A 24307-nucleotide genomic window follows, 5' to 3' on the forward strand; every position below is an offset into this window, starting at 1 on the left:
ATTAATATTAATGGACCTCATTATCTCTGTCAAAAATTTATTTTCGTGGATTTTCCTTCAAGTTGGAAACACAGCAACGTCAGCGACAAGTTTATAAATCAACTTGTTAGCCTCTCATCAGACCAACCGCTGTACGATAGATGGTGCCACAATCGCGAAATGTGTTCGTGAAATTCTAGCAACGCTACGCCACTGACGCCACCATAACGACATTGACAGCTGTCAGCTGTCAGTAGTGAGTGTTCTGTGGCTGTCAGTTCCATCGTGTTGTATCAGTTCAACAAATCGTGTTTTATAATAATTGTCGTATTTACTTTGTGTCTGTTATCGTGTCGGTTAAAAACTATTTTTTTTGATATCACTCATATCTCGCTTCATCAAGTCAATGTTATACACAGTTCTCTTTATACTTTAAAGTTTAGTGGTTTGTTATAATTATACAAAAACCAGATTTATCGTAAAAATGGGCAAAAAGAAAGGTACACACAACAATTTATCTAATTTAAATATCACACTTTTCATCCGTGTTGATAACTCTGTGAATCCCCTACTTTCCTCATCACCCGCCATATTGTTGCGTTTACAGGAAAAGGAAAACCCAAAGGGCAAACTCCATCTGATGACCAACCCCCACAGCCACAACCGGAACCCCAGCCCACGACCTCACAGCCGCAGCCGGAACCCCCACAACCTGAACCCCCAAAGGAACCATCGGGCGACCAACCCCAGCAACAACAATCCAAAAAGAAAAAGGGTAAAGCACAGCAAAAGGGCCCGCAAGGGGGACCGCCACAGCAGCCACAACAGCCTGTCCAACCCCAGCAACAACAACCGCCAGTGCAACCCCAACAACAACAACCGCCACCACAATTTCCTCCTCAACAGCCACAGCCTCCACAACAGTTTGCTGCTCCGCAGCCACAACAACAAGCTTGGCGGCCCCCACAACAAGGACGGGGGCCTCAGCAGCAGCCGTGGGGGCCGCAACACCAGCAAGGTGTTCCTCCGCAGCGGTTTGCCCCACCTCAGCAGGGCCCGCCGGGCTTTGCGCCCCCTCAGCGATTCCCGCCAGGGTTTCAGCAGCCGGTTCCTCCACAGGGACCTCCTGGGGTGCGACATCAGAGTCCCGTGAGGCAGCCGCCGCCGGGGCAGTATGGGGGCCCGCAGTACTGGCAGGCGCCGCAGCAGGCTATGGGGTGATTATCAGTATTTATCTATTTTTGTTTGGTGTGTAATGAAAGCGATGAGTCAGTCTTATCAGTAGAGTGGATTTATATGCACAAATATTTAATAATAATAATAATAATTAGAATTTATTTTCCAACACAAAATGAAAATGTCTATAGTGGATACATATTACAAAATCACATAATACAACAATAAAATAATGATAGTTATATACAACTATTGATACTACAAAAGATATAAATTTAAATGTTTTGCGATTTTTCGATTTCTCAGTGTTTTAGTTTTTTAATTTTTCGATGTTTCGATTTTCGGATTTCTCGATTTTTCGATTTCTTACTTTTGGGCTTCTCAATTTCTGGATTTTCCAATTTTTTAAATTAAATTTTCGAATTTTTATTTTTTGATTTTTTGATGTTTGGATTTTGTGATATTTTAATTGTTCAATGTTTTGAATTTTAGATTTTTCGATTTCCCGATTATTTGATTTTTCAGTTCTTCAGTATTTCTATTTTTCAATTTTTCAAATGTTGACGTTCCTAATTTTTCAATTAATCTATTTTTGATTTTAACACTTCTGAAAATTTCGATTTTTCGACTTCGCTGTATTCAATTTTTCAATTTTTTGATTCCTCAATTTTTGGATATTTCTTTCATCTTTTGAGATTTTTCAATGTTTCGATTCTTCGACTTTTCGATTTTTCACTTCTGGATTTTTCGATTTTTTATTTTTGGATTTTCAGTTTTTCGTTTTTGAAACTTTAGATTCTCAATTTTTCAACTTTTCCATATTTTAATTTTTCAATTTTCTGAATTTTTCAATTTTCGATTCTTCAATTTTTTAAGATCTCGATTTATCGAGATTCGTATGTTTCGATGTTTTGATTATTCAATTTTTCGATTTTTCGACTTCTCGACTTTTTGTCTACTCGATTTTTCGATATCTCGATGTCCCGATTTGTCCGTTTTTCGATTTTTCGAGTTTCGATTTCTCGATTCGTTGTTTTTCAGTTTTTCGATTTTTTAATGTTTTAAATTTTTGTGATGCATGGATTTCTCCATTTTTCAATTTTACGATATTTTAATTTTTCAAATTTTGACATTTCCGAATTTTCAGTTTTCGGATTTCTCAATTAATCTATTTTTTTTATTATCCCATTTCTCCACTTCCCAAAGTTTCGATCTTTCAGTTGTTCAGATCTTCATTTATCGATTTTTCAGGTTTTTGATTTTTCGATTTTTTAAGTTTGCGATTTTTCGACTTTACTTTTCTGACTTTTTGGCTTCTCAATTTTTTAATTTCCTAATTTTTGGATATTTCGTCCAATTTTGTGATTTTTCAGTTTTGGGATTTTGTAGTATTTCGACTATTCGAGTCCTGGATTTTTCGATTTCTCGACTTTTTACTTTTTGGATTTTCGGTTTTCCGTTTTTTAGACTTTGTATTTTTTCAATTAACCGATTGTTCAATTTCTCGATCTTTATTTTTTGAATATTCCGGTTTTTTTTCTGTTTTCAATTTTTGGAATTTTCAACTTTTAAATTTTTGAATTTTTGGTTTTTTCAACTTTAGATGTTTTTAAACTTATTCACGTTTTCAATTTTATTGTTTGGTAATTTTTCCATTTTTCAATTATTGGATTTTAAAACGTTTTCATTTATTCTATTTTTCAATTTTTCGATTTTGCAATTTTTCTGTTTGATTTGTTTTTTCTTTTCAATTCTTCAATACATTGATTTTTTCAATTCTTAAGTTTCTCGATTTTTAATTTTTTGTTGTTTCTATTTTTTGATTTTTCAATTTTTTTCATTTCTTTAATTTTTCGATTTGCAATTTTTTGTATCCGTTTTTTTGTTCTTAATTTTTTTCAATTTTCCGATTTTTCGATGTTGGATCATTTTTCTTTTTGCAATGTGAAATTTTCGAATTTTTTAATTTTTCAATGTTTCGAATTTTCAACTTTTAAATTTTTAAATTTTGCGGTTTTTCAATTGTAGATTTTTTAGTTAGGTACCCGATTTTTCAATTTGTAGGGTCTTCAATTTTTGAACTGCAATTTTTCTAGCCTGCACTTTAAGTAGGTATCTAATAATTATAATTTTTAAAATTATTCACGTTTTCAATTTTACAGTTTGGTTATTTTTCCAATCTTCAATTATTGGATTTTAAAATTTTTTCATTTATTCTATTTTTCAATATTACAGTTTTTCGACTTTCAAATTTTTCTATTTGATTCGTTTTTTCTTCTTCTCAATTCTTCAATTTATTGATTTTTTCAATTTTTAAGTTTCTCGATTTTGAATTTTTTATTGTTTCAATTTTTCGATTTTTCAATTGTTTTCATTTCTTTAATTTTTCGATTCGCATTTTTTCTGATCCGCTTTTTTTTTATTTTTTCAATTTTCCGGTTTTTCAATGTTTCATAGTTTTTCTTTTCGCAATGTGAAACTTTTCAGTTTTTGGATTTTTCAATTTTTCGTATTTGCAAGTTCTCCGTTTTCAGTTTTTGGAATTTTCAACTTTTAAATTTTTGAATTTTTCGTTTTTTCAACTTTAGATCTCTTTAAAATTATTCACGTTTTCAATTTTATTGTTTGGTAATTTTTCCATTTTTCAATTATTGGATTTTAAAACTTTTTCATTTATTCTATTTTTCAATATTACAGTTTTTCGACTTTCAAATTTTTTTGTTTCATTCGTTTTTTCTTCTTCTCAATTCTTCAATTTATTGATTTTTTCAATTTTTAAGTGTCTGGATTTTGAATTTTTTATCGTTTCAATTTTTCGATTTTTCAATTTTTTTCATTTCTTTAATTTCTCGATTCGCATTTTTTCTGATCCGTTTTTTTCTTAATTTTTTCAATTTTCCAGTTTTTCAATTTTTCGTATTTGCAAGTTCTCAGATTTCAATTTTTGGAATTTTCAACTTTTAAATTTTTGAATTTTTCGTTTTTTCAACTTTAGATCTTTTTAAAATTGTTCACGTTTTCAATTTTATTGTTTGGTAATTTTTCCATTTTTCAATTATGGGATTTTAAATTTTTTTCATTTATTCTGTTTCAATTTTTCGATTTTTCAATGTTGCAATTTTTCTATTTGTTTTGTTTTTTCTTTTCAATTCTTCAATACATTGATTTTTTCAATTCTTAAGGTTCTCGATTTTTAATTTTTTGTTGTTTCTATTTTTTGATTTTTCAATTTTTTTCATCTCTTTAATTTTTCGATTTGCAATTTTTCGTATCCGTTTTTTGTTCTTAATTTTTTTCAATTGTCCGGTTTTTCGATGTTTGATCATTTTTCTTTTTGCAATGTGAAATTCTCGAATTTTTCAATTTTTCAATGTGTCGAATTTTCAACTTTTAAATTTTTAAATTTTGCAGTTTTTCAATTGTAGATTTTTTAGTTAGGTACCCGATTTTTCAATTTGTAGTTTCTTCAATTTTTGAACTGCAATTTTTCTAGCCTTCACTTTAAGTAGGTATCTAATAATTATAATTTTTAAAATTATTCACGTTTTCAATTTTACGGTTTGGTAATTTTTCCAGTTTTCAATTATTGGATTTTAAAACTTTTTCATTTATTCTATTTTTCAATTTTTCGATTTTTCAATGTTACAGTTTTTCGACTTTCAAATTTTTCTATTTGATTCCTTTTTTCTTCTTCTCAATTCTTCAATTTATTGATTTTTTCAATTTTTAAGTTTCTCGATTTTGAATTTTTCATTGTTTCAATTTTAGATTTTTCAATTTTTTTCATTTCTTTAATTTTTCGATTTGCATTTTTTCTAATCTTTTTTTTTTTCTTTATTTTTTCAATTTTCCGGTTTTTCAATGTTTCGTAGTTTTTTTTTTCAATTTTTGATATTTTCAACTTTTAAATTTTTGAATTTTTCGTTTTTTTAACTTTAAATGTTTTTAAAATTATTCACGTTTTCAATTTTACGGTTTGGTAATTTTTCCAATTTTCAATTATTGGATTTTAAAACTTTTTCATTTATTCTATTTTTCAATTTTTCTAATTTTCAATATTACAGTTTTTCGACTTTCAAATTTTTCTATTTGATTCGTTTTTTCTTCTTCTCAATTCTTCAATTTATTGATTTTTTTCAATTTTCAAGTTTCTCGATTTTGAATTTTTTATTATTTCAATTTTTCGATTTTTCAATTTTTTTCATTTCTTGAATTTTTCGATTCGCATTTTTTCTGATCCGTTTTTTTTTCTTAATTTTTTCAATTTTCCGGTTTTTCAATGTTTCATAGTTTTTCTTTTCGCAATGTGAAAATTTTCAGCTTTTGGATTTTTCAATTTTTCGTATTTGCAAGTTCTCTGTTTTCAATTTTTGGAATTTTCAACTTTTAAATTTTTGAATTTTTCGTTTTGTTCAACTTTGGATCTTTTATAATTGTTCACGTTTTCAATTTTATTGTTTGGTAATTTTTCCAGTTTTCAATTATTGGATTTTAAAACTTTTTCATTTATTCTATTTTTCAATTTTTCGATTTTTCAATGTTACAGTTTTTCGACTTTCAAATTTTCCCATTTGATTCGTTTTCTCTTCTTCTCAATTCTTCAATTTATTGATTTTTTCAATTTTTAAGTTTCTCGATTTTGAATTTTTTATTGTTTCAATTTTTCGATTTTTCAATTTTTTTCATTTCTTTAATTTTTCGATGCGCATTTTTCCTGATCCGTCTTTTTTCTTTATTTTTTCAATTTTCCGGTTTTTCAATGTTTCATAGTTTTTCTTTTCGCAATGTGAAAATTTTCAGCTTTTGGATTTTTCAATTTTTCGTATTTGCAAGTTCTCTGTTTTAAATTTTTGGAAATTTTAACTTTTAAATTTTTAAATTTTTCGTTTTTTCAACTTTGGATCTTTTTAAAATTATTCAAGTTTTCAATTTTATTGTTTGGTAATTTTTCCATTATTTAGTTATTGGATTTTAAAACTTTTTCATTTATTCTATTTTTCAATTTTTCGATTTATCAATGTTACAGTTTTTCGACTTTCAAATTTTTCTATTTTTCTTATTTCAATTCTTCAATACATCGGTTTTTTCAATTTTTTTGAGCATTTTTGGACGATTTGTTTAATAATGAAATTCTTCACTATGCAAATTTCGACTATTTTCGCCCTTAAATTGAAAATTAACCAAGAAATCCAAATATGCAATAATAAATCCATTTTCTCGTCGTACATACAAGCACAAAAAATCACAAACAGTATCGACTTGGCGAGCAGCTGGTTTTTGCTACCCATTTTTTGTTCGAGCTCTGCTGATAATTATCGAGATTTCTTTAGTTTTACACGTGCGTGACGCAGGAATACCGCTGGCGGTAAACTGTAAATATTTTGACTAATAATATGTTGCAATTTTTCGTTAAGTTGCTGGTAAAAAAATACAAACTGTTTTTTCTTAATATTTTTTCTTTATTTTTCTTTTTTTTTTGTGTAGATGCATTCTCAGCATTTGTATCCAATGCGAGTTCAGATATAGTAATATTCGTAAAAATTTTGGTAATGAAATGTCACTACTGACATACACGGATTGACTTAAACTGTCTGCTACAAATCTGTTTCAGAGTTTTTGTGAAATTTTATTCCTAATTTTTTTTTCAAACCCTTTCAATCTTTACAAACGTCACCATATAATAAATTTGCCGTTCCTTGTAGCCTATACCCTACTTTAAAATATTCTAGTCCGAATATAGTCGCAGTACATTGTCCTAAAATGGCACAATATTGCCACCGTCATTCCAGATTTCAACAGCAACAACCAGGTCCTAGACCACAACAACAACAACAACCAGGTCCTAGACCTCAACAACCACAACAACAACCAGGTCCTAGACCTCAACAACCACAACAACAACCAGGTCCGAGGCCCCAACAACAACAACCAGGCCCCAGACCTCAACAACAGCAGCAGCAACCAGGTCCTAGACCACCACAACAACAACAACAACAACAACAACAACCAGGTCCTAGACCTCAACAACCACAACAACAACCAGGTCCGAGGCCTCAACAACAACAACCAGGCCCCAGACCTCAACAACCTGGTTTTCATCAGCAACAACCCGGCCCCAGACCGCAGCAACAGCAGCCGCAAGGCCCTCCGCCCCAACAGCCGCAGCAGCCGCAAGGCCCCCGCCAGCCACCACCGGGCCGCCACCCACAGCAGTCGCAAACCCCCCCGCAACAACAGCAAAGAGGCGGCCCCTCCAGAATGCCCCCCGAACAGCAGCCCCAGCAGGCGCCGCCATCGTTGTCTCCTCCGAGCGGCCAGGGCGACTGCTTGAGGCAGCTCATTCCGGTGCAACCCGGCACCAAAGGCAGGAAAATTCGGGTCGAGAGCAACCATTTGGCCTTGAATTTGGGGAAGATTCTGCAGGCTGTTCACTACGACGTGACCATCACGCCTGATACCCCGAAGGCGCTGCTGCGTGACGTCATGAATCTTTTCCGGGATAAGCACTACAAGGGAAGGTACCCGGCCTTCGACGGGAGGAAGAACTTGTACACTCCGACGAAGTTGCCGTTCGGGGATACGATCAGCGATAAGATTAAGATCGAGGGGGAGAATCGGACCAAGGAGTTCATGGTGAGGATGTTGCTGGGGTTCAGGGTTAATTTAATTTTGAAAAGTGAAAGTTTTCTTATGAGGGTCATTTTCTTTTGATTGGGTTGCGTATATTCGTTTGAACAACTAAAATTTGCTACTTTTTGCTTGCCGAGCGTACGCTAAGGAAGTATTGTAATTGAGTACAGCGGGCGATTGGCCACTTTCAATTATTAGCTTTGAAATTGCAAAATCGAATGCTTTGAAATTTAACAAACGTTTTAGCTTTTTCGATTTCTCAATTTTCGTATATTTCACTTTTACGATTTTTCAATTTTTTGAATTTTTGATTTTTCACTTTTTTGATATTTCGATTTCTCGATCTTTCGGTTTTTCGACTATTCGCTTTTAGATATTCCCATTTTTCGGTTTTTAAATTTTTTGCTTTTTTCGTTTTCTCGATTAATCAGTTTTTTTTTATTTAAATTATTCCATTTTGGGCTGTAAAATCGGGTTAAGTGTTAGCTTAGACGTCGCGATTTTTGAAAAAAAAAAGAATAACAATGTATCGATTTTTCGGCTTTTTGATTTCTCAATTTCCAATTTTTTGATTTCACGATTTTCAATTTTTCGTTCCTGCAATTTTCTATTTTACAATTCTTCAATTTTTGGAAGTTCTAAATTTCGATTGTTCGATTTTGCTGCTTTTGAATTTTTCGATTTTTCGTTTTTCCGATTTTCGGATTTTTATTTTTCGATCTCAATTTTTCGATTTTTCAGATTTTTGATTTTTTGATTTCTGGATTTTCAGTTTTTCGGGTACTCAATTTTTCGATATTTTAGTTTGAGGATTTTACAACTTTTCCATTTTTAGAATTTTAGATTTGTTGTTCATTTTTTTTTCGACTTTTCAATTTTGGAATTTTTCAATATTTCGATTTTTGGACTGTTCGATTTTTTGATTTTTGAATTTTTCTATTTATCAGTTTTTGTAAGTTAAAATTTTTCAGTTTTAGATTTTCAATTTTGAGCTACGAATTCGTGTTGAATTTTTATACCAGACATCGAGATTTTTGAAAAAAAAATTGAACAACAATTTTCCAATTTTTCAGTTTTACGATTTCTCGATTTGCAATAATTTAATTACACATTTTTTCGAATTTTCGATTAGCCAATTTTAATATTTCATTTTTACGATTTTTCAGTTTTTGCGCTTCTAAATTTTGGATTTCTCGATTAATTGATTTTTTTGAATTTCGAAAAAAAAACTAAACTGAATAACAATTTTCCGAGTTTTCGATTTCTCACTTTTTCGATGTTTTAATTTTGGGATGTTTTAAATATGTATTTCAATTTTTGAGATTTTAGAGTTTTCAATGATTTAATTTTTCAATTTTTCGTTTTTTTTTAAGTTTAACTTTTTCAGTTTTGAATTTTTTGATTTTGGGCTACATATTCAATTTCCCAATTTTCTGATTTTTCCACTTCTTGACTTGATTTTTCCATTCCGCGATGTTTCAATTTCCCAGTTTTTCGAACTTTCATTTTTTCGACATTTCAGTTTTGGGATTTTTCATTTTCTCGATTTTTTAATTTTCAAATTATTTGATTTTTCGATTTTCAATATTTCGAAATTTTCAGTTTATCAAATTTTTGATATTTCGACTTCTGGTTTTTCTATTTCTCGATTTTGATTCTTCAATTTTTGGAGTTCTTAAATTTCTATTTTTCGATTTCTCAATTCCTGTATTAAACATTTTTTTTTTAGTTTTTCATTTTTCATCTTTTTGATTTTTCGGTTTTCAATTTTTTTTGTTTCCCAATTTTCAATTTTTCGATTTCTTGATTTTCAACATTTCGATTACTCAGTTTTTCGAATTTTCGATTTCGGGAACTTTTTATTTTTCGATTTGCCAATTTCCCAAAATTTCAGTTTTACGATTTTTAAATTTTTGGTATTTCTATATTTTCGATTTCTCGATTTTTTGACTTCGAAATCTCGATTTTTCGACCTTTTGATTTCTCGATTTTTCAATTTTTCGATGTATCAGTTTTTCGATGTTTTAGTTTTGGGATTTGTTTTATATTTCAAGTTTTGAAAAATTTTCGATTTTTGAGATTTTAGATTTTTCAATTTTGCGGTTTTTCGATTCCTCAATTCAACTTTTTTTTTTAAGCTTAAATTTTTCGATTTTGAATTTTTGGATTTTGGGCTATTCGATTTCTCAATTTTTTGATTTTTCGACTTCTCGATTTGCTTTCTCGATCTTTTGATATTTCCATTTCCCGATGTTCCAATTTTTCGATTTTTCAGTTTTTCGACATTTCAGTTTTGGAATTTTGCATTTATTTAATATTTTATGTTCCTGATTTTGAATTTTAAATTATTTTAATTTTTCGAGTTTCAGTTTTGGAATTTTTTCAAAATTTTTCAATTTCTAAAATTTTACATTTTTGACTTTCAATAATTCGAATGTTTAAAGTTATCACATTTTTGATGTTTCGACTTCTGGCTTTTAAATTTTTCGATTTTCAATTTTAAATTTTCGATTTTGGGTTACAATTCATGTTGAATTTTTATAGTAGACATCGAGATTTCTGGATAAAAAAAACTAAATTGAATAACAAACAATTTTTCGATTTCTCGATTTAACTTTTTTTTAAGTTTAAATTTTTCGATTTTGAGTTTTTGGATTTTGGACTACATATTTGATTTCTCAATTGTTTAATTTTTCGACTTCTCGACTTGCTTTCTCGATCTTTCCATTCGCCGAAGTTTCAATCCGATTTTTCGATTTTTCATTTTTTCGATTCAGTTTTGTAATTTTTCATTTTGTCGATTTTTTAAATTCCAGATTTTTCGATTTCTTGATTTCTAGTTTTTGATTTTTTAGTTTTTCGATTTTTTACATTTTACATTTTCGGTTTTACAATTTTTTAATGTTTTGAGTTCCCGATATTAAATTTTAAATCATTTCAATTTTTTGGAGTTTCAATTTTGGAATTTTTCAATATTTCGATTTTTCAAAATTTTTCATTTTTCGATTTTCAATATTTCGAAATTTTAAATTTATCACAATTTTGACGTTTCGACTTCTGGCTTTATGTTGAATTTTTATAGTCTAGATCGAGATTTCTGGAAAAAAAACTAAATTGGATAACAATTTATCGATTTTTCGGTTTTTTGGTATATTCAATACATATTTCCATTACTCATTTTTTCGAATTTTCGATTTCGCAATCTTTTTATTTTTCGACTTGCCAATTTTCCAATATTTCAGTTTTACGATTTTTCAATTTTTGGCATTTCTATATTTTCGATTTCTCGATTAATTGATGTTTTGACTTGTCGAATTCTCGATTTTTGGACTTTTTCGATTTCTCGATTTATCAGTTTTTCGATGTTGTAGTTTTGGGATTTTTTTAATATTTCAAGTTTTGAAAAATTTTCGATTTTTGAGATTTTAGATTTTTCAATTATTCGATTTTTCAATTTTTCGGTTATTCGATTTCTCGATTTAACGGTTTTTTTTTAAGTTAAAATTTTTCAATTTTGAAATTTTCGGTTTTTGGCTATTCGATTTTTTTGATTTTTCGATTTTTCGACTTGCTTTCTCGATCTTTTGATATTTCCATTGCCCGATGTTCCAATTCTTCGATTTTTTAGTTTTTCGACATTTCAGTTTTTGAATTTTGTTGATTTTTAAATTTCAGATTTTTCGATTTCCCCATTTTTTGTTTTTTGATTTTTTAATTTTTCGACTTTTTAAATTTTACATTTTCGATTTTGCGATTGTTTAATGTTTCGTGTTCCCGATTTTAAATTTTAAATTATTTCAGTTTTTCGAGTTTCAATTTTGGAATTTTACATCTATCACATTTTTAATATTTCGACTTAGGTTTTTCGAGTTCGTGTTGAATTTTTATAGTAGACATCGAGATTTAAAAAAAAAAAAAACTAAATTGAATAACAATTTTTCGGTTTTTTGGTTTTCCGATTTCTCGATTTTGCAATTCTTCAATTTTTAGAGTTCTTAAATATCTATTTTTCGATTTCTCAATTCCTGGATTAAACAATTTTTTTGATTTTTTGAGTTTTCGATTTTAATTTTTTTAATTTTTCGGGTTATCGGTTTTCAGTGTTTTTATTTCTCATTTTCTAATTTTTCGATTTATCAGGTTTTCGATGTTTTACTTTTGGGAACTTTTTAGTATTTCAATTTACATGTACATTTTTCAATTATTTTTCGATTATTCAATTTTTTCGGTTTTTCGATTCCTCGATTTAAAGTCTTTTTTAAGTTTCAATTTTTTGATTTTTGACTTCTCGACTTGCTTTCTGGATGTTTTGATATTTCCTTTCGCCGATGATTCAGTTTCCCAATTTTTCGATTTTTCAGTTTTTTGATTTTTTAGTTTTTCGACTTCTTAAATTTTACATTTTCGCTTTTACGATTTTCTAATGTTTTGAGTGCCCGATTTAAAATTTTAAATTATTTAAATTTTTCGAGTTTCAATTTTGGAATTTTTCAATATTTGGGTTTTTTGAATTTCTTTAAAATTTTTGATTTTTCGATTTTCAATATTTCGAAATTTTAAATTTATCACATTTTTGGTTTTTCGACTTCTGGCTTTTAGATTTTTCGATTTTTCAAATTTTCGATTTTTCAATGTTTCGATTTTTTTTATTTTCTCAATTTTTCGATTTCTTAGTTTTTCGATGTTTTATAGTGGTGGGATTGTTTTAATGTTTGAATTTTTGAAAATATTTCGATTTTTGGGATTGTAGATTTTTCAGTTTTGAATTTTTCGTTTTTAGGCTATTCGATTTCTCAATTTTTCGAATTCTCGACTTGTTTTCTCGATTTTTATATTTTAAATTTTTTAATAGGCATTTCAGTTTTTTGAATTTTCAATTGCCATGTTTTTTAACGCTTTTTGATTTCTCGATTTTTCAATATTTCAATTTTCGGAAAGCGTTTTTCCCGTTGGTTATCTGCCTTAAATATATTTTTTATAATTTTGCAAAGAACCGGGATTTGTTGGGCTGCTCTTCAGGGGCAAGGAAAGTTCTGTCGAAATAACCTTCGACCTATTTTTTGCTCCAGGTTGAGATAAAATTCGCCCGCACCGTGGACCTGTCGCCCTTGCACGACATGCTAAGGTCCAAAAAGTCTCCCCAAGATGCCCTCCAGTGTCTCGACATCGTCCTTCGTAACGCCCCTTCAAACAACTGCATCATAGCTGGAAGATGTTTCTTCACACCCCCAAGAGACGCAATAATTCCGCTAGGGGAAGGCATGGAGATGTACTACGGCTTCTACCAGTCGGCCATCAGGGGATGGAAACCTCTGCTGAACGTGGACGTCGCCCATAAAGCTTTTCCGAAAGCTCTAGAACTCCTGGATCTCATTTGTGAACTAGGGAGCGACTACAGGTTTACGATGGAAAGGAAAGATTTGAGGGGTAGAATCCACGACAACGTACTAAAAAGCGTTGAAAAGTTCATCAAACAGTTGAAAGTGAAGTACGAGATCAAGGGACAGAGTAGCTCGAAGAGGATCTATAGAGTTAACGGCTTCGGGGATTCACCCTCCCAGGCGAGGTTTAAACTAGAGGATGGCACTACCACCACCGTAGAAAAATATTTTGAGGTACTAACTAAGATTAACATTAACATGAACGTGAATTCTATAGTTTCTCGTTTTAGAATGTCAAACGCGTCAAACTCGCCTACCCCCACCTACCGACCGTGTGGGTCGGCGCCAAAGATCGCGAAAACAAGATCCTCCTTCCCCTGGAGTACTGCATGCTCGTGGAGGGTCAAACCGTCAACCGCAAGATGACCGAGAACCAAACCAGCGCTATGATCAAAAAATCTGCCACGTCGACCGACATCCGCAAGCAGAAGATCATGAAGTCGCTCGACGAAGTCAGGTACAACAACGATCCGTGCATTAGGGAGTTCGGTTTTTCGGTCAACAACCAGTTCGAGAGGTTGGACGCTCGCGTGCTCGAGCCGCCCACTTTGAAGTACAAGAACGACGCCACGGTGAAGCCGTCGAGGGGGGTTTGGAGGGCGGACAGACACAAGTTTCTGGTGGGGGCGACGATCAGACAGTGGACGATCGCGTCGGCGACGCGTAACCCGCCGAGGGGAATCGACTCGTTGGCCGATCAGGTAAGAAACACGGCGTCTAACATTTAGCGAAAACTCGGCTGTGATTGAGCGTCTACAATAAAAACGATAAATAACATAAATTAAAAAATTGATCAAGTTGGCATTATTTTTTTTGTATGTCTGCGCCGAAATTCAAATTTATGGTCGATCACACCTGTCGTCGATGACTAATCTAACCTCACTTTTTCCAACTGATAATAAGATTTTTTGATTGTTTACTTTTTTGTTTTTTCAAAATTTACGGATTTTTTTAATTTTCAGTTTTTCGATTCTTTACTTTTTCGATTTTTTTTGAATTCTAGATATTTTTTTCATTTTTGAATTTTTCGATTTTTCGACTTCTCTTAATCTTTTGAGGTTTCGATTTCCCGATGTTCCAGTTTTTTAATTTTGATTTTTCGGTTTTTCGATTTTTCAATTTTTCAGTTTTTCGATTTTTTAAATTTTCGATTTTTCAATTTCTCGGTTTTTCGACCCTTCGATTTTTCGATTTCTCAATTTTTGGATTTTTCGACTTCTGACTTCTCGCTTTCTCGATTTTTTGATGTTTCCTTTCTGGAGTATCAATTTTTCAATTTTGATTTCCCGGTTTTTCGGTTTTTCGAGTTTTTTATTTCTCGATTTTTCAATTTTTCAATGTTTCGGTTTTGCGATTTTTTGATTTTTTACTGTTTAACATTTTCAATTTTAAAATTTTTCGATTTTGCAATTTTTGGATTTCTCAATTATGCCATTTTTCGACTTCTTTTATATTCGATATGTCGATTTCACAATATTTCATTTTTTCAGTTTTGCACTTTTCGATTTTTAAGTTTCTCATATTTTTATGTTTCGGTTTTTCAATTTCGGATTTTTAATTTTTCAATTTTTCAATTTCCCTACTTCCAGATTTTTGATTTTTTCATTTCTTTAATGTTTTGAGTTGGAATTTTTCAATTTGGCAATTATTCGATTTTTCAATTTTTCGTTTCTTTTGTTTTTCATGTTTTTGATTTTTATTTTTCAATTGCTCAATTTGACTTTTTTTGATTTTTTAATTTTTCGTTTCTTTAGTTTTTCAAGTTCTTATTTATTATTTTTATTTTTTTGATGTCTAATTTTTCTTCAGTTTTTGATTTTTCAATTTTTCGTGTCTCCAATTTTTCAAGTTATAATTTTTTGTTTTCTCGATTTCTAATTTTTCAATTTTCCGGTTTTACAATTGTTTGATATTACAATTTTTTGATTTTCCGTGTTTCGATTTTTTAGTTTGTCAATTTTTAATTTTTTAGTTTGTTGAGTTTTCATCTTAAGACATCGAGATTTTTGAAAAAAAAAAGTTGATAAACAATTTTTCGATTTTTTTCTTTCTGATTTTTCAATTTTTCAATTTCTGGACTCTTCGATTTTTCGACTCAAAGTTTTAAGTTTAAATTTTTTAATTTTGGGTTATTTGATTTTTTATTTTAGGCTATTCGATTTCTCAATTTTTTAATTTTTCGACTTCAAACTTCTGGCTTTTTCGATTTTTCGACTTTTCAATTTTTCGATGTTACAGTTTTGCGATTTTTTATATTTCCACTTTTGATTTCTTGATTTTTTGATTTCTCGATTTTTCAAATTTTTTTAATTTTGAATTTGAACCTAAATTTTTGATTTTTTTGATGTTTTGATTTTTCGATCTTTCCATTTTTCAATTTCTTGCTCTTAGATATTTCGGTTTTTCAATTTTTGGATTAAAAAAAAAACGTTCTTTTTTTGTCTTTTTGATTTTTCGATTTCTGGATTTTTTCTTTTTCGATTTTTGAATTCTTCAATTTTTCAATTTTTTTAATTTTTAAATTGTAGATTTTCCATTATTTTAATTTCCCGATTTCTCAATGTTTCGATTTTTCGACTTCTCACTTTTATGTTTTTGAGTTTTTCAATTTTTGTTTTTAAAATTTTTGATTTTTCGGTTATTACATTTTTTAATTTCTCGATTTATCGTTTTTTAAGGTTAAAATTTTCGATTTTGAATTTTTCAATTTTGGGCTGTTTGATTTCTCAATTTTTTGATTTTTCGATTTCTGGTTTTTTCAACCTTTTGATGTTTCGATTTCTCGATTTTTTAATTTCGATTTCTCGGTTTGCCGATTTTTAGTTTTTCAAATTTTCCAACATTTCAGTTATGAGATTCTAATTTCTGTATATTTCAGTTTTTCGATTTTTGATTCTCAATTTTTCAACTTTTCGATTTTTCGATGTTTTAGTTTTGGAATTTTCCAATATTTCGATTATTCAGTCATTCGATTTTCTGACTTTTTACTTTTTTGATTTTTCAAAATTTCGCGATTTTTTTAATTTTGGATTTTTTCAGTTTCCAGTTTTTTGAGTTTCTCGGTTTTTCGATTTTTCAGTTTCAATTCTTCAATTTTTCGATTTTTTAAATTTTAGGTATTTCGATTTCTCGACTTTTCGATGTTCCAATTTTTCAGTTTTTCAATTTTCCAATTTCTCGGTTTTTCGACTCTTTGATCTTTCGATTTCTCAATTTTTTAATTTTTCGACTTCTGACTTCTCGCTTTCTCGATTTTTTTTATATTGCATTTCTGGACTCTCAATTTATCAATTTTGATTTCCCGGTTTTTCGATTTTTCAATTTTTCGATGTTTCGGTTTTGCGATTTTTCAATATTTCGATTTTTCATTTTTTCTAATTTTTGATGTTTTGAGTTCCCGATTTTTCAAAATTTTTCGATTTTTTACATTTTAGATTTTTCAGTTTTCAATTTTTTTCAATTTTTCGATGTATTAGTTTGTTGAGATTTTATATTAGACATCGAGATTTTTGAAAAAAAGACAAAGTTGATTAACAATTTTTCGATTTTTTTGTCTTTTTGATTTTTCGATTTCTCAATTCTCGACTCTTCGATTTTTCGATTTCTCGATTTATCGTTTTTTTTTTAGTTTAATTTTTTTTAATTTTTCGATTTTTGACTTCTGGCTTTCTCGATTTTTTGATGGTTCATTTCTGAATGTCTCAAGTTTTCAATTTCGATTTCTCGGTTTTTCGATTTTTCGACTTTTCGACAATTTTGGGTGTTTGATTTCTCAATTTTTTGATTTTTCTCGATGTTTTCATTTCGATTTCTCGGTTTACCGATTTTTAGTTTTTCAAATTTTCCAACATTTCAGTTTTGAGATTTTAATTTCTCTATGTTTCAGTTTTTCGATTTTTCAACTTTTCGGTTTTTCGATTATTCAATCATTCGATTTTCTGATTTTTTACCTTTTTGATTTTTCAAAATTCCGCGATTTTTTAAATTTTGGATTTTTTTAGTTTCCAGTTTTTCGAATTTCTCGGTTTCTCGATTTTTCAGTTTTTCGATTTTCCAATTTTTTCGACATTTCAGTTTTAGGATATTTAATTTCTCGACTTTTCAATTTTTCGATTCTTTAATTTTTCAGTTTTTCGATTTTTTAAATTTTCCATTTTTCGATTTTTCGGTTTTCGACTCTTCAATTTTTCGATTTCTCGGTTTACCGATTTTTAGTTTTTCAAATTTTCCAACATTTCAGTTTTGAGATTTTAATTTCTCTATATTTCAGTTTTTCGATTTTTCAACCTTTCCGTTTTTCGATTATTCAATCATTCGATTTTCTGATTTTTTACTTTTTTGATTTTTTAAAATTTCGCGATTTTTTAAATTTTGGATTGTTTCAGTTTCCAGTTTTTCGAATTTCTCGGTTTCTCGATTTTTCAGTTTTTCGATTTTCCAATTTTTTCGACATTTCAGTTTTAGGATATTTAATTTCTCGACTTTTCAATTTTTCGATTCTTTAATTTTTCAGTTTTTCGATTTTTTAAATTTTCCACTTTTCGATTTCTCGATTTATCGTTTTCTTTTTTAAGTTTAAATTTTTCAATTTTGAATTATTCGATTTTTTATTTTGAGCTATTCGATTTTTTGATGTTTCATTTTTTCAATTTCGATTTCTCGGTTTTTCGACTTTCCGTTTTTTTTTTATTTTTTACTATTCAACTTTTTTAAATTTTGAATTTTTCAGTTTTTTGATGTTTTGACTTCTAGATTTTTGAAAAATTTTCGAAATTTTATGTTGTAATTTTTCAAATTTTTTAATGTTTCGAGTTCTCGATCTTCCGATTTTTCAACTTCTTACTTAGATATTTCGGTTTTTCCATTTTTCGATTTTTAAAATTTTTCAGTTTTCGATTTTTCAATTTTTCGATTTCTCGATTTATCATTTTTTTTTTAGTTTAAATTTTTTATTTTTTCGACTTTTGACTTCTGGATTTCTCGATTTTTTGATTTTTCGACTTTTCAATTTTTCGATGTTACAGTTTTGCGATTTTTCAATATTTCGACTTTTCGATTTCTTGATTTTTTGATTTCCCGATTTTTCAGATTTTTTTAAATTCTGAATTTGAATTTAAATTTTTCATTTTTTTGATGTTTTTCGATCTTTCCATTTTTCAAATTCTTGCTCTTAGATATTTCGGTTTTTCAATTTTTCGATTTTTAAAAAATTTTTCGTTTTTTTGTCTTGATTTTTCGATTTCTTGATTTTTACTTTTTCGATTTTTGAATTCTTCGATTTGTCAATTTTTTTAATTTTTAAATTGTAGTTTTCTCACTATTTTGATGTTCCGATTTCTCAATCTTTCGATTTTTCGACTTTAATTTTTAGATTTTTCAGTTTTTCAATTTTTGTTTTTTAAATTTTTGATTTTTCGGTTATTATATTTTTCGATTTCTCGATTTATCGTTATTTAAGGTTAAAATTTTAGATTTTGAATTTTTCAATTTTGGGCTGTTTGATTTCTCAATTTTTTGATTTTTCGATTTCTGGCCTTCTCAACCTTTTGATGTTTCGATTTCTCGATGTTTCAATTTTTCAATTTCGATTTTTCGGTTTGTCGATTTTTAGTTTTTCAAATTTTCCAGCATTTCAGTTTTGAGATTTTAATTTCTCTATATTTCAGTTTTTCGATTTTTCGATATCTCAATTTCTCAAGTTTCCCGATTAATCGATTTTTTTCGATTTTTCGATGTTAGTTTTGGAATTTTTCAATATTTCGATTATTCAGTCATTCGATTTTTGATTTTTTACTTTTTTGATTTTTCAAAATTTCGCGATTTTTTAAATTTTGGATTTTTCCAGTTTTCAATTTTTCGATTTTCTTGATGTTTTTATTTCTCCATTTTTCAGTTTTTCTACTTCAATTTTTCGATTTTTCAATTTGTTGAATTTTTGAATTTTAGATGTTTCAGTTTTTGATGTTTCGATTTCTCCATCTTTCGATTTTTCGACTGCTCGATCATTCATTGTTTCGATTTCTCAATGTTTCAATTTTCTTAATTTCGATTTCTGGATTTTTTGATTTTTGGACGTTTCAATTTTCCAATTTTTCGACATTTCAGTTTTACGATATTTAATTTTTCGACTTTTCGATTTCTAAATTTCTGGATTAACCAAATTTTTGATTTTTCGATTTTTCGATTTTTTGGTTTTTCGACCCATCAATTTTTCCATTTCTCGAATTATCGTTTTCTTGTTTTAAGTTTAAATTTTTCAATTTTGAATTATTCGATTTTTTATTTTGAGCTGTTCGATTTTTCGACTTCTAACTTCTCGCTTCTCGATTTTTTGATGTTTCATTCCTAGTTGTTTCAGTTTTTCAATTTCGATTTCTCGGTTTTTCGACTTTCCTATTTAACTTTTTTAAATTTTGGATTTTTCAATTTTTTGATGTTTTAATTTCTAGAATTTTAAAAAATTTTCGAAATTTTATATTGTAATTTTTCAAATTTTTTGAATTTGTAATTTTAAATTTTTAATTTTTTTTGATGTTTGGAGTTCTCGATCTTCCGATTTTTCAACTTCTTACTTAGATATTTCGGTTTTTCAATTTTTCGATTTTTAAAATTTTTCAATTTTCGACTTTTCAATTTTTCGATTCAATTTCTCGAGTTTTAAAATTTTCATTTTCTGGATCTTTTAATTTTTCGAATTCTCAATTTTCCGATATTTCAGTTCTACGTTTTTTCAATTTTTCGATTCTTAAATTTTTCTATTTTACATTTCTTCAGTTTTTGGAGTTTCTAAATTTCAGATTTTTCGAGTTTTCATTTCTCAATTAATCAATTTTTTTTTTTTGGTTTTTCGATTTTGCGACTTTTGAATTTTTCGATTTTTCAACTTTCCAATTTCTCGAAATTAATTTTTCAATCTCGATTTTTCGATGTTCCAATTTTGGGATTTTTCAATATTTGGATTTTTGAATTTTTCCATTTTTCACCTTTTTGATTTTCCGATTTCGCGATTTTTCAAATTTTAAAATTTTTCAATTTTTCGATTTCTCGGTTTATTAGTTTGTTGAGTTTTATCTTAGACATCATGATTCATGAAAACAAAAAACAAAGTTGGATAACAATTTTTCGACTTTTTTATCTTTTTGATTTTTCCATTTCTCGATTTTTCGTGTTTCGATGTTTCGGTTATTTAATTCCTCGATTAATATATAGAATTTTAAGTTTAAATTTTTCAATTTTTAGTTATTCGTTTCTTTATTTCGGGCTATTCGATTTCTTATTTTTTTGATGTTTTGATTTTCCGATTTTTCAAAGTTTTTTGAATTTCGAATGTTGCATTTTGAATTTAAAAAAATTTTCATTTTTCAATTTTTCGATTTCTCTATTATTTTGTTCAGTTTTTATTCTAGACATCGAGATTTTTGGAAAAAAGAGTTGAATAACAATTTTTCGATTTTTTGGTCTTTTTGATTTTTCGATTTTTAGATTTCTCGATTTATTGTTTTTTAAGGTTAAAATTTTCAATTTTGAATTTTTCGAATTTGGGCTGTTTGATTTCTCGATTTTTTGGTGTTTCATTTCTAGTTGATTCAGTTTTTTAATTTAGATTTCTCGGTTTTTCGACTTTTCAATTTCTCAATTTTTCGATGTTTCGGTTTTGTGATTTTTCAATATTTCGACTTTTCTATGTTTTGATTTCTCGATTTTTACAAATTTTTCGATATTGTATATTGTAATTTTTGGATTTTTACAAATTTTTATAACTTTAGATTTTTTTTGATGTTTAGATTTTGCGATCTTTCGATTTTTCAACTTCTTGCTTTGATATTTCGGTTTTTCAGTTTTTCGATTTCTCCATTTATTAGTTTTTTAAGTTAAAATTTTTCAACTTTGAATTTTTCGATTTTGGTCCGTGTTGAGTTTTTATCCTAGAGATTGAGATTTTTAGAAAAAAAGACAAAATTGAATAACAATTTTTTGATTTTTTTGTCTTTTTCGATATATTAGTTTGGGGATTTTACAATTTGTCGATTCTTCAATTTCTCGAATTTTAAAATTTTCATTTTCCCGATCTTTTTATTTTTCGTATTCTCAATTTTCCGATATTTCAGTTTCACGTTTTTTCAATGTTTCGAGTGTTCATTTCTCAATAAATCTTTTTTTTTTGGTTTTTCGAGTTTTCGATTTTGCGACTTTTGAATTTTTCGATTTTTCAACTTTCCAATTTCTCGATTTTTATTTTCCAAACTCAATCTTTCGATATTTCAATTTTGGGTTTTTTCAGTATTTCGATTTTTCAACTTTTTGATTTTCCGATTTTTTCTCCAGTTCTTCGATTGTTGGAGTTTCTAAATTTCCGATTTTTCGATCTCCCACTTTCTCCATAAATACATTTTTTTGATTTTCGACTCTTATTCGATTTTTTGATTTTTACTTCTTCAATTTTTTGAAATTTTAAATTTTTCACATTTTTGATGTTTTTGGTGCTTCGGTCCAATTACTACATTTCGTGATCCAGATAATGCACAAAATTTAGATCGCAGGATTTTGTTCCAACAAGATGGGGTATCACCACATTATGGGGTAAATGTAAGGGTTTTTTAGATAATAAATTTGATGGAGAGGGATTGGAAGGCGTGGACCAATAGAATGGCCACCAGGTCTCCCGGATCTAACACTCCTTGATTTGATTGTTTTTTTATGGGGACATTTAAAAAGTCCTGTTTACATGAACAGGACTTGGTCTTAGTAGTGGGTACTAATAGTAATAATAGTAATAATAATGATATTGTTCAGATCGCACGCATGGCCCCCAACGCCGGGATGAACCTTGAATCAAGCGCCGTCAAGCCCTTCATGCACATCGGCGGCCGCCAGACCCTCAAGGACTTCATCGAGTACTTCCAGAATAAGAAGGACTACGACCTCATCTTCGTCGTGGTCCCCAACAGCGGCTGCATCTACTCGTACGTCAAGCAAGCCGCCGAACTAAACGTCGGCTGCCTCACCCAGTGCATCAAAGAGCGCACCCTCAACAAGCTCAACCCGCAGACGGTGGGCAACATCCTCCTCAAGGTCAACAGCAAGCTCAACGGCACCAACCACGCCATCAACGGCAACTCGCGCCCGGCCATCATGCAGCGCCCTTGCATGATCATGGGGGCGGACGTCACCCACCCCAGCCCCGACGCCAAGGACATCCCCAGCGTGGCGGCGGTGACGGCGTCGCACGACCCCCAAGCCTTCCAGTACAACATCTGCTGGCGCCTGCAGCCGCCCAAGGTGGAGATCATCGAAGACCTGTGCAACATCACGCGGGAGCAGCTGCTGTTCTTCTTCAAGAAGAACAACTGCAAGCCGGAGAGGATCGTCTTCTTCCGGGACGGGGTGTCGGAGGGCCAGTTCCAGGAGGTGCAGCGGGCCGAGATCTCGGCGATCCAGAAGGCGTGCAAGTCGTTGCAGAAGGAAGGGTACGAGCCTAAGATAACGTTTCTGGTGGTGCAGAAACGGCATCACACGAGGCTGTTCCCGATGGACTCGAGGGACTCTGAAGATAGGAATATGAACGTGCCGGCGGGGACGTGCGTGGACTCGATGATCACGAATCCGATGATGCAGGATTTCTACTTGGTGTCGCACGCGAGTATCCAGGGGGTGGCCAAACCGACGAAGTATTGCACACTGTGGGACGACAACAAACTGAACCATGACGACATCGAGGAGTTGACGTACCATTTGTGTCACATGTTCACGAGGTGCAATAGGTCGGTGAGTTATCCGGCGCCGACGTACTACGCGCATTTGGCCGCCGCGAGGGCGAAGGTCTACATCGAGAACGACAAGTTGAATATGACGGAGTTGAATCGGCATCAGCAGAATTATCAGATCAAGGAGTGCATTTCCAAGGATAAGCCCATGTTTTTCGTCTAGAGTAGGTGCTATAGTTGCTGGTAGAGGCTGCTTTATCGTGGATACAATCAATATGCCTTTGTTATACTTATACAGAATAAAAGTTATATAATAGTTTGTGTTTTATTAGGTTTTCTTCCATACAAATTGGTTATAAAATCATCGGTTAAAACAAGTTGAAACCTTTTACGGTATTTATAACTTGGAAATCGCTGCAACCATTAATGATTACGTTTCTGACATTCCTGATTGTCTAATTTTTACTTCCCGAGCGTAAGCTATAACATTTTCAAGATTAACTTTACAATATTTAAACAAATTGCTTTGTGAAAATGTATAGCTTTGACCGATCAACTTCAACCGTTTCGAAATTTTTTCCAAAATTTAAACATTGTCGAGTAAACGAATCACGGAACCCGATAAATTAAAACTGAAGTTGTACTTACTTCGTTTTCAGTCCTTTTCGGAAAAATATCCATTTTCATTTGTGTTCACAGCACCAACACAACACTAATATTTATTAATAATAAATTATAAATTCGTCAGATCCGTCAAAAATATCCAAATTTGATTTGTTTAAATTTACAAATGACGCACATTTTTTATTTTTTGATCTTTGAAATTAAAATTACTTTTGCCAAGTCGGTGAAAACAGTCTTCAGAGAAGTCAAAATTTAGCTTTACAAGATCAAAAATTTATTGCTCGCTATAAAATTTTTAAAATGGAAATTAAATTCTATTTTGACAAACAATGAATCTATGATTTAAAACTAAGTTAAAAATGGCCCCTCTCACCCACCCCTATTCCATTTTGACCATTCATTCTTATTGGCTCTGAAGAAAGAATTTCAGGAGTTTTCCATTTTTAATTTCACTTTTCGATTTTTCAAAGTTTCATTTTCTCGGTTAGTATTTGCTAATATAAAACTGATTTTGGCAAAGGAAATATTCTTTGAGAAAAGAGAGGGCGGGTGGGCGGGCCTAATACATGCCAAGATAAAAGTGATTTTGGCAAATGACATACACTATAAGAAAACAGCGCGCGGTTGGGCGGGGCTAATATTTGCTAAGGTAAGATTCCACAATAGTAAGACTATTTGACGCTTTATTTGACAGTTATTTGACCATAGCTGTCAAACTAAGGAAAGACTCTGTCGGTGTTGCCAAAATCATTA

General features: G+C 30.2%; 1 protein-coding gene across 1 annotated transcript; it reads left to right on the forward strand.

The window, feature by feature from the left end:
- Positions 1-225: 225 nt before the first annotated feature.
- On the forward strand, positions 226-23246 carry Ago2 (Argonaute 2). Its single transcript, XM_064058158.1, has 6 exons — positions 226-479; positions 587-1196; positions 6945-7788; positions 12855-13400; positions 13457-13927; positions 22020-23246. Exons 1-6 carry the CDS (start codon positions 464-466, stop codon positions 23151-23153), a joined length of 3621 nt encoding a protein of 1206 aa, XP_063914228.1. The 5' UTR covers positions 226-463; the 3' UTR covers positions 23154-23246.
- The last annotated feature ends 1061 nt before the right edge of the window (positions 23247-24307 follow it).

The sequence above is a fragment of the Zophobas morio genome, unplaced genomic scaffold (assembly GCF_036711695.1).
Source record: "Zophobas morio isolate AGI-343-1 ecotype UQ-CSIRO unplaced genomic scaffold, CSIRO_AGI_Zmor_V1 ptg000018l, whole genome shotgun sequence".
In the NCBI taxonomy this organism is placed as follows: Eukaryota; Metazoa; Arthropoda; class Insecta; order Coleoptera; family Tenebrionidae; genus Zophobas; species Zophobas morio.